General features: G+C 32.8%; 1 protein-coding gene across 2 annotated transcripts in view; it reads left to right on the plus strand.

The window, feature by feature from the left end:
- Window positions 1–12,009, plus strand: part of LOC119635094 (serine-rich adhesin for platelets) — a 189,051-nt gene that overhangs the window by 169,758 nt on the left and 7,284 nt on the right. For both annotated transcript variants that reach the window (XM_038029662.1, XM_038029663.1), the window contains 2 exons: window positions 49–990; window positions 4,087–4,221. In XM_038029662.1, coding sequence (XP_037885590.1) covers window positions 49–990; window positions 4,087–4,221 — 1,077 coding nt within the window. The remainder of the gene's footprint in view (window positions 1–48; window positions 991–4,086; window positions 4,222–12,009) is intronic.

Genomic DNA, 12,009 nt, shown 5'->3' on the forward strand with positions numbered 1-12,009 from the left:
GCAACAAAATTGTTGAAAGTAACCATAACAGTAATTTTAATGAAATAGAAGAAGACGATGATGCACAACTTGATATCAATGAAATCGATGGTGAGACTGACAACGATATTGAAGAAGATGAACTGACAGATGATGAGGATGCACAAAATATTTTAGATGGTATGCTAGACGATTATAACACACTAGCTGATTCAAAAATTTTGGAAGATAATGATAGCGATGACGATGTAACGGTCAATACTAAGCATGGCCCGCAGTCAACTGTAAACAATTACTCTATGAAACAGCAACAACAGCTAAGCCATAACAGCAAAGAGGAAACACAACTGCAAGCTATTGATAATTCTAATGACGACAACAGCAACAACAATAATAATCGAATTTCCGAAGATACTATGGAAGATAGTATGGATGATGTTGAAAATCTTGTTGGCCTTGACGGAGACGAGAATCTAGAACATGATATCGATGATAATGACAATGATAACGATGATGATGACGATGACGATGCTCTTGTTGTTGATAGTGGTGACGATGATGAAAACGACAACGACAACGACAACACTGACGACAACGATGCCATCAATAAGGCAAGCATTGATAATGAGCCGCATTTTGATTATTCACGCATGGAATACAATTTTCATAACGGCATTGCTACCCATAGTCTTATCGGCACTTACGGTAATTCAGATATAAGCAGTAGCAATAGCCTTGGTTCAAGCAGTAACGGTGGCGGTGTTGGTGGTAATGGTGGTGGTGGTGGTGGTGGTGGTGGTGGTGGTGGTGTTGGTGGTGGTAGTAGTATTAATTTCGATAATTATGATAACATTATCTATTCAACAATGGAATTAGAATGTATGCCAGGTTATGATGGCGGTCTCCAGCAACATTTCTATTTGGAAGCTTATGATTCAAAAACGAAAAAGTTACGTTTAAACACATCGAGCACATATGCAGATGTGCCAATATTTCGCATTGATTTAAGCGGTAAGTAATAAATGAAATTTGTGTGTAAGAAGACATTGATCAATGCACATAAGGAATACGCTTTGTCTCTAATGAAGAGGTTTTTCGTGTACAGACATCGTTTCTTTCTTTTTCATCTCTCCCTCCCTCCCTCTCTCTCTCTCTCTTTTATCTATTAGTTTAGTAAAGCAACATACATATAAGTAATTGTTAAAGAATTTGTTGATGGAAATTACAGACTTCAACTCATCATCCCATCTCAGTAATCGTAGCTTTATGCTTCGTTAAATTTTCACAAACAAATTATTTAAAACAAGCAAACACATACTTAGATATTCGCACATGCACACATGGATTGTATTATCAAATATTTGCAGATGCATACGCAAACAGGCCTGCTTTTGGGTATAATAAATAATCGAAAAAGTATTGAGCTTTTGCAAATTTTCACATTAATTGACCATCAGCTCTATATATGTATTTGAGTCAGAGAAATCCAGTTGAACGCCGTCTAATTCGAATGTATGATGTGCTGGACTGGCTCCTTGCGCGTACCTCGGTAGAGATGCGAATATTTTTCACTACTTTTTACGCTTTCATTTCAAGAAATGTTAAAATGCTGCACCGGTGCGTGTAAAAGTTAGTCAGTTAATAGTCACATCCAGAAAGACAATCGATTGTATTTGCTCTAGAAATTTCGATGGAGAAAATGTTTTCCACGCATTGAACTGCAATGTACAAGTGAACGAAGTGAATGGTAGTCTGGCAAACAGTCGAAATAACGACACGAGTACACTCGCAAAGTATATAAAGACCTGGAATCTAACAGTATCCGAGCTGTGCTAGGGATAGGTAATTACATAAAAGTAAGAAACTCGATAATTGCTTTTTGTACGATTGGTTAAAAAAAAAAAGAGAAAAAAAGTTACTTGATCCACTTCCTCTTTGATATCCATATAGAGCGTAATGAACTTTTAAACATTTCAGGCGGGGAGCCTGTCACCACTTTTTATACCGGCATTATAATATTGTGAGCGGTCGCTAATGTGCTTTTGGGCTTAGATTTCCTTATTTGATAGCAAATTACGTATTCCGAGGTAATATAACCACACTTAAAATTATCTCCCATAACAATTTTGTTATAAAGCGATCTTGTTAGGATATGAAAATTACTTGGAAAAATAATGCTTGTGGCTTGAGAGGTGTCTCGGTGCTCTTGAAGAAGGTTTTGGGTAACACCAGAAAAGTAACGCTCCAGTTGCCGCTAGTTAGCAGTGGCAAGAATTGTCGCCAATCAGTTGTGTTAACGATGTCGTCAACTCAGCTAACTTCATTAGATCCTTATCCTTAACTTATGCAGGACACTTTAAAAATATTTTGGAAGGTCTTCGTTTACAAGTCTTAGTACATTCGTTACATGACAAAACCTAGCATTTACTTGCTATTCACTAAAAAATTCTGAAAGCATCGAATTCATGAAAGATGTTAACGTTAATCAAAGACGTATTATAGTCATGTGTGTAAAAAAAAAGAAAAGGTTTCAAAAGCTTTCCTAATCACAACACTTTCATTGTCAATTTCTAATCACGAAAGGCTTAATACTTTTTAGATTATCTTTTTTAGACATATTCATTTAAATATATTAACGCAAAAGCTTCATCAATAGATTAACGCAAACAAAAACCAACCAAGAACGCAAAGAATGAAAACAAACTAACAAACACACTAAAATGAATTTCTCGAATCCCTCTGCCGTTACATGTGAATATCATCTACTTTTGTGTAATGTTGCTATCAACTGCGTTGCATATATACCAACGTACGTACACTTGGTATGCCAAAGAAATAAGGCGAAAGAAAAAAAAAAAAAAAAAAAAAAAAAAAAGACTTCAATAATCAAAATTTGGCTCATTAAACACGCGAAAATAATCTGTAAAAGGTAACGATGGAGTTGAGCCAACAAAAATTTTTGGCAACCGTTACACAAAAGCCAGCTTATATTGGGAGGTGTGTAGGTGTAGGTGGTGATGTGATGTGAATTTTTTTTTTTGTTATGCCAAACAGCAGTCGCACAACCAAATAGACACAGACACGTGCGCACATATAAATATATATATCGTTATATTTACAAAGTGAAAGAATTTAATGAAAAGTATAAACTAGAAAAACAAGAAAAAAAAAAAAACAAAAAGGAGAAAAGTTAATTTCGTTTTTCTTATTTATAAGCAGCGAAAAGTTTGATTTTAGTACATTTGTCCGACATATACTACACACGCGTGCTTGTAGTGAAAACAAGCAAAAGTATACTTGAACAAAAAGTCATGAATTTCTTACTGTTTAATTTTTGCTAATAGTCATTAGCTATTGGTAAAAAAGTTTTTCAAAGAGAAAAACAAAAATCGAAAAGTTTGATGATTACATTTACAGGTAAATTTGTTTTGAAAAGAAGCGAGAAAGAGGTAGCGCGAAATGAGCGAACAAGAGACTTTATATTACTGTTACATAGACCTCATTATCAATGCCTAAAAAGAGTTTGTTGACAATGTGCACATCAACCTCCATCACCCCCCCTCCCACTAATCCCCTCTCTTCTTTTACTTATTATCTACTATCTATTCGCTACCACTTAAAACCATCTAATTAATCTTCATACCTTAGCGTATAAATGTACATATATATATATATATATATATATATATATATATATATATATATATACACAAACATATATACCCGTATCGAAGAACACCACATTGCACATTGAATAGGGAAAAGGATAGAACACAGAAAATACACTCATTAAAGGTAATTATCTGTAAATCAGAAAATGCGCTCATGTGTGATTATTCGTTGAGTGTGTGTGAATGCGAGGTTTTCATCAGCAAAAGCCTCTCAAGTGGAAATTCACCGAAAAGTTACTTTGCAAAAATTTATTTTAAACCTATGAAAAACTGCCTATCCGTGTACCTTCTTTCATCTACTTACATAAAATTCCATACGATTTATCTAACATGTACACGCATTTACAACATGTAACGATATGATAATGATATTGACTCGAGAAATTCTCCAAAATTAAAGCATATTTTTTCTATGTATTCTTTATGTCTTTGATAGATTTAACACCTATGGATTACTATCCGGATCCAAATCCCGCACTTCATCTTATCGTGTACAGCGTAAATCAAAAGGGACGCTCAGAGCCAATCATTTTAGAGAATATACCAATTAATGAGGCAGAGAAACGTTCAGGTAATTTACTATAACAATGAAATCTTACGCAACCTATGCTGCATAAGAATATAAGTTTAGTCTAAAAACATGGCGGGAAAAAACAAGAAGAAGAAGACATATATCACTATTCTCATGAATTTGTCAACCACCCTGTTTGCGGTCAAGGACGAACTCATTTGTAGAATATGTGAAGACATATGAATATCAATCGGGATATTCGTTATTGTTATCTAAAAAGTATTGAGCGCATTTCTTACTCTACGAAACCAAAATAAATTTTGTTCCATACATGCCTTGATTATCACCGCTCATTATTATTTCAAACTCCACTCCACACTTCATCACTCGTTATAAAATCTTTCAAGGATTATTTTAGATCAGATGAGTCGAGTCGAACATATAAGATATATTCTGCCCAATCCTGCAAAAATGAACCATCGCAGTCTGTTTATGTAGTTCGTTTGTAGTCTGTGGACTCAAGACCATTGAGAGGAATCGATGTTTACTTCTATGCCAATCTTTCTCGTTTATCGCTTCGCCCACCAGAAAACATAAATCGCGGACGGATCAGTCGTTGCGAGCAGCATATTGAAAGTGAAAGTCCATATAAAGAAGATTGAGTTCCGCTTTGGTGAAATATGACGAGTCACTCAGACGGTGCACCCTGTTCGTGTAACACTGTGCCAGTCGTAAGAAAGTGACGGAAAAGAAAAAGATGGGAAGGAGGTGGCAGTAGCCCAGTGCGTACATGTTACGCCTCTATCGACGCACCTCTTACCATAGCTACGATCACAGTACACTTTGCCGCACTTAATAAGATTTTAATTCGCGAACACTGACTGGTTAGCCGCGATTCCTTCCTTTTACCCGTAAAAACGGTAAATTACGGATTATTTTCTCACTGCAAGCAACATTTTCAACCTTGTAATCGTTTGCGTTAGTTCTGAAAGCATATTTAATCTATAAAGTGTGTAAAGTTCTTCAAGGATCTTTATGTGTATATGAAAATTATATATATATGAGATAGAATGTGAGTTTTACTGCAATTTTCTGTTGTTCCACTATTTATGAAAAGTGACTTAACATCCGAGATGACTTGTCGCAAATTTATGCTAAGAGAGACTCTCGTAATCATATTTTGCTCAACACTTTTTAATTTTACTCGTAAGTGATATTAATTACGTGATTATTATGATAATTTATGGATACACGGACGGACAGAAACCGGAAAATTTTACCAACTTCTTTTATAGAATCATGCATAACATAATTGCATAGGTTTAAAGCGTAATCAGAGCATGCTCATGTTTAACAAATATTTGATTAGTTTTCTCACCAGAACTTGTATAATAAACTCGCGTCACCGAATTGTGTGCGTGTAAAGGAGTGGAAAGATTTTGAAAAATATTAATTTGTTTTTATGTAAATATTTAAAAAAAAAAAAAATGTTTACCATTCATTTTAATAGAGCTTGAAGTAAGCAATATATATATATATATAAATATATATATATATATACATCCTTCTAGTTGTACGCAAGTTGGCTAACTTGTTCTTATCGCTAAATATCATTAGCGGTAAAAATAAAATAAAAAAAAAAAAAAAATTGAAAAACATAATTTTTTTTTTTAAATTTTTTGCATAAGGTAACGAAATGCAAACAAAACTAATTGCAATTATATTGTTTACTTTATGGAATTTTGGCAGAAGGCACAAATGAAATTTTCCGGTGTTTACATTGACTGCCTTCTCAGCTCAACAAAAAGAAAAAAAAAAAAAAAAGATGATAAGAGGAAAATTTTACCTTTCGTATTATATAAATAAGAATTTGCTTTCTTTCACTCTCACTCTCTCTCTCTCTCTCTGTCTCCCGTTCTTTTTCTCTTTAACTGCATTTGTTTACTGATTTTGAGTGACTTTCACGAAAAGATGCAGAGCCAAGTCCCATTTTATTATTGCATATATTCGCTTTCTTGCCTTAAGTAGGTATGCAAAGTTCATTATCATTTCCATGACCATAACGATATAATTGTCGCTGTTTGAAAAATTACTTGTAATTGTCCTAAACGCATTGCGTTCGTCTATAAATCAACGTATTCCCTACATTGTCGATGTAAAAAGTATCTAAGTTGTTGTGGTTTTTATGAACAAAAACACAAAAATTACTTTTACTGTTCATTCTTAAATACGAGACTTAGGAGCCTATAATATGAAAATGCACGAATATTAACTCAAGCCCATAAAACTTATTTTACACCTTACACGTCTTATGATCTCATACCATACTAGGCTTGCGCACAGTTATCTAATGCTGAGAAGACATTATAATAGATTTGTCTTTTTGTTGTACCGATGAATCGATATATAGTTGTCTGTCGGTCTATCTATGTAAGAAATCGAAAGTTTTGGAAAAATTGTAATCAAATTTGGTACATATTTTCGATAAAGGACGAGTCCTATAACACGAGACCATTGCGAACCATTATTATGATTATTTTCCTCGCCCTCGACAAAAGTCTATATGTATAAGTATTTCTCTCCCGTTTTTCTCTACTATTTCTTCTCCCATATAAACGTTCCTTCCTTTACCTAAAAAGAAACAAAAACTGAATTTGGAAAAAGCGCTTGGAGATATAGATTGATATATATATCATTTGTACTATGTTTGGACCGTATAAGTCAACCTTTTCAGCTCTACTCCATTATAAGGGTTGTAATAAAAAGTATGACTTCACAAGGAAATAATATATAATTTGCGTTACATCATGGATCAATGTTTCTGGTTAATAACGTTGTGTTTGTTGCCGCTCATATTAAAAAACTACTGTACATCTACCTGCACCTTGGTTAATTAATGATAACTTTATCCAATTCGTAGATATCTTGACTTTTTGCTTATGATAGATCTAATCAAATCAAATTCTTACTAAGTAATATATTTCTCATATCTCAATTCAAAGATGTGTCTATCTCTAAGTTGCTCTCTTACGTATTTTCTTGTCATTCAAGAATTCTTGTTTTTTTCTCTTCCTTCTTGCATTAGAGTGAAAAAATACAAATAAATATTTTTGAAATTTCGCAGAAGAATAAAGGATTCATTATTAGAAATTCTTAAAATGTTTTTTATAATCTCATCTCAGGATGTATTAGTTATTTGCAAACTTTCTAATATCTATAATTATGTGCAGAATATCCTCAAAATTTATATATATATTCGTAACGCAGAGCAAAATCGATTCGCTCATCTTCTGCTGGACTTGCCAAAGCAATTGGATGAGATTTTTCGCGCTACTAGCAACCACTAGGCTTTAAGCTCGAATAAAAATTAATTAAGCAAATATTAAAAGCAAAAAAAAAAATAAAAATAAAAAATTACACGCAGCTTGAAACGAATTTATTTATATCTAATGTCTCTTACGGCAAAGACCATATTATAGTGTGCTTAACTTTGGCCATTTCAGTTGCCTTAAGTGCTCCTTTCTGGCTGGTGCTTGTATCCCGACTTAGGTCACGTCTTTAATTTCGATTTCGCCTTTCACGTAAATACGCGCCTTCTCGTTGATTGCTTAATACGTGATCATGAAGTTTCAACTTTCTATCTAATTTTTCCCGAACAAGAATGTTTTAACAAGGTACGTAAGAAGAGCAGTTGTACTATCGCCATTAAGTCGATGCGAAATACACTTGCGGACTCACTTTTTATAAATTCTTCTCTTCGATGACGATATGAAAAATTTACTCGATTACACATATAAAACGGGAATTTTCTTTTCGTAGAGAATACATATTTTATTCAAAGGATTCTTTGTCGTGCTGAGAACTATATTTGTCCATCTCTCTGATAATTTGATGATGCCATTCGTAAAAAAACTATTGCTTCTTTCAGGCGAGCCACTCATTGAACAATTTTCATATGTCTTCGTAAGAAGAGAAACACTGTTTAGCAAGTGCGCGTCTCATTAATAAAAGTTAGTGATAATCGAAGGGATTCGACGTCGATGGGCTAATCCCTGGAAGTGACACTTCCAAACCGAGTGGTACCAAATTTATATGGATTGATGCAGCAGCCAAGTCAATTGTTGCCCTTTTTTGACATTTCGCTCCTCTTTTGAAAAATTTGTAGCGTTCGGTATTAGCAGGTTCATCAGACTAAGAGTTAGCCCATCACCCACCCACAAAATATAGAATATTGTCTTCTTGTCAAAGCGACTTGGACTCACAGTCCATCTGGCTGTTTGGTCATTACATAAATTTTTAAGCCTGATTCACTTTTCAACCCCGTGATACGCGGCGATGCAAAACAAGACTTTGTTTTATGTCGTTTGCGAGTAAAAAAAAAGTTGACTTTAGCGAATGCTCTCTAACACGAAAATTCGACATTTTCGTAAGAAAAAAAAAAAGAAGATACTTTTGCATTGTCATATGTCGAAGCTGTAAAAGAACATGGCTTTGTACACTTACGTCCTCTAGACATGGCGGTACGTACCTAGTAGGCATCCAAAATGTCTTTACATAGCAAATATGGTTTATATCAGCAAGAAGGGAAGCAAATCTACTATCGAACTGAAATACATGCTTACAAACCTTCTTAGACATAAGCTTGCTGTCTTTGAGAAATCTCTAATAGCTTCGGTTTTTGGTTTTTGTCGTAAGAAAACCTGAAAATTTCTTGTGTAATGTACGAATGAATTTACATTATGTTCCGTAGAAAGGTAAGTTTTGCTTCTTTTTTTTGTTTTTCTCTTTTTGCGTAACAGCTTATATTCAATTTATGCTCTACTCTACGAAATAAACAAAAAACCTTAAAACCTAAGCCGTATGAAGAAATGTATTTTCATTTAATAAAATTTTATTCACACAGTATGTATAACTATATCCGTATTTATCATTGTACATTGCATGTACATATATATTCTTACCTGTGAAGTGTGAAATTTATCTCCTAGGAATCTCTGTCAGTCTATTTAAGACATAATACAAAGAATTCTTTGTTTGATAATATTCTCTCTCTGCAGCGTGCTTGGTGAGGGGACAATCGGGAAAAGGGGGGGAAAAAAATTCATTCATTGTATTACTTTTAGTGCCTGGCAAAATTGCCTATAATCTAATAAACAAACAGAATATATTGTCTCGTCATTTATATGTTTTATATTTTTTCATTTATATTTCAAATTGTTATCATTTTCTTACAAGTCAATAACAATAGAACAAGAACACAACATCATTTTACATCGAACCTTTCATTGTCATCACTTCTAAATTCTAAAGCCAGTTCGTAAGATACCTTACAGTTTATAAAAATGAATGATGGAAATATTTTATAACATTTGTTATGTCCGAAATTATGACTTACATTTCAATATTAAATTAAGCAAGAGATGTAAAATAAAAAATATAAAAAAAATTCTCATATTTCGAAAATATATTTAACGCCTTGCAAAGGGATCTTGACGATCGCACTCTTTTGGGACTAACGATACTTTTTTATGGCGAGTTTTGATTCTTTTTCGAAACGTTACTCATTCTTTATGTACTTTTCTACTGAAAAATTCTCTTCAGATTATGGAAAGTAAAAACACGTTTTAGGGCCTACGTCAAGTGCCAGTTGCTTCAATTGGTGTCTTTTTGTTTCTTGCAAATCAGGGCAACTTTCAACTTAAATTTTCTAATTTGCAGGACCGACAAACGTCACTCCCCACCAATCTTTTATTTAGGATTCAAAATTAATTCGAAATTTATTTCGAAAAACATTCATTACTTAGTATACGCAACGATTCCTCACTGAATCCTATATATCTTTGTTATATAATCGAAAATCTTTCTTTTTTTTTTTGGATCAACATGAAACCATGGAAGTTGTTGTTGGCATTTGTATATGGCTTATTAACAGATCAATACACATATATAGTAAGCGTTCCAATTGAAAGGTTTTTACCGATTTTAAAAATTCCATTTGGATCAAAATTTTTCCTATCCTTTCGTATACTATTTCGTTTTTAATAAATTTATATAAATGCGTGTACTTATCTAAGTAAAATTGATAGTCTTTGTAGGCGTTAGCAATTTATTTAAAATTTATTTCAAAATGATAAGAAGATAATCCTTTTGTGTTGTAAAACATAGTAATACACAAAGAAACGAAACAAACAAACGTTCGGAATTATTTTGAAGAAAGGAAAGAAAAAAATTTAATTTAATTTTGTAAATTACATTTTGTTTTTGATTTCATTGAAATTTTTATACAAAACTAAAGTAAATGGATATTTATTCAAAAAGAAGAACAAAAACAAAAAGGAAATAAGCATATTGAATGGAATACAATTCAACACTGTGGGGCAGATTTTGAAATTTAAGATTTTTAATTAACGTTGAAACACCTTTTCATAAAGATGTGATAACATCAAAAATGTATTTGAAATTGAAATTGAAGTACGCATTATGAATATTTAGTAATAATGTTCAATTTTTCTACAAAAGTTTACAAAAAAAAATTGATATCGAATTTTGCTTAAAATTTAATTCCATACCGAAATAAGTCTAACGTTTGTCCTTGAATAATTATCAATTCTTTATTATAAGAGCTCAATATTATTTAGACTAACTTATAAATTCCTAATGGTTACATTCAAAACTTTATTTTAACTTAAGCTTCGTATTTCTCAAGAGCCAAATATACAAACGAACAGATGGACAACGCTTTGCATATCTATATCGGCTGGCTATTGAGATTGTGTTTCTTAGGCAAGATTCTAGAATCGATATTATATTATTTGAAATTTTTCATTAGTGATAGACAAAAAAGGAAAAGAATTAAGCCGACCAAGAACATACATATACATGTTACTTGCAGGCTTTTCCGCATTTTTGTTAATAATAAGTTTTGCAAATGAGTTTTAAGTAAGGCTTTCAAGAGAAAGGCTATTTCCTGTAAGCTTCAATTAAAGTGTTATAGCACAAGGAGTCTAAACTTGCCCAGAGACAATTTTATGAGCGATTACACATTTTTTTTTTTTTATACTTTTTTATACGATATCACAAAAGATGGAGGTTTTTGTCGCCTATGCTATCTTTTTGTTTTTAATCGAAATCATGAGAATAGCGTCGTTTAGATTTTCTACATATATACAAATAAAATGAAATAAGTTCTCGCAAGGAAGATTGATTAGTAAAAGCCATCGTTTTTTGATGATTGCAAGTGATTTCTCGTTCAATCAGCATTTAATACAAAACGTTTTCATTTTCTATTTCAATTCGCACAGCCTAGTAGGCTTCAGACTGATATAACTGCATCAACCTAAAGTCTTATGCTGATTAGAAGAGTATGTTAAATTTGTTAGTAAAATTTTATCTCATTATTTATCTAGTTTTGCTAGCTAGCTATGCCAATACCCAGTGAGTAAATCAGTGAAGAAAATTTCTATTTAATGAAACTTTACAGCGATCCCCCTAGGTATTCATTATTTCGGGCCCATTTCAATCCTATCGGTGTGCTAATCTTTACTTGGTTCCCTTAAGATACTATTACCTAGCAACGTAAATAATCGTCACCGTGACTTCACTTTATTATGTATTCTTGCACTTATTCTTCACTTGTAAAGAATTAAAGCTACGATGCATTGACTACTTTACCTACTAATCAAATAGCAATCAGCTTAATGGTTCTGCGTTACCAGTTCTTATTTGTTGCAGATGGAGCTGTGGTCGTCCGACCGGTTATTAGGCATGTATTCTGAAATCATATGTTTTGTGAACTTGTATCAAATGTGATAGATTCCAGGGCCCAAGAAAACATTGCAATATTAATCT

Source organism: Glossina fuscipes, unplaced genomic scaffold (assembly GCF_014805625.2).
Source record: "Glossina fuscipes isolate IAEA_lab_2018 unplaced genomic scaffold, Yale_Gfus_2 3, whole genome shotgun sequence".
In the NCBI taxonomy this organism is placed as follows: Eukaryota; Metazoa; Arthropoda; class Insecta; order Diptera; family Glossinidae; genus Glossina; species Glossina fuscipes.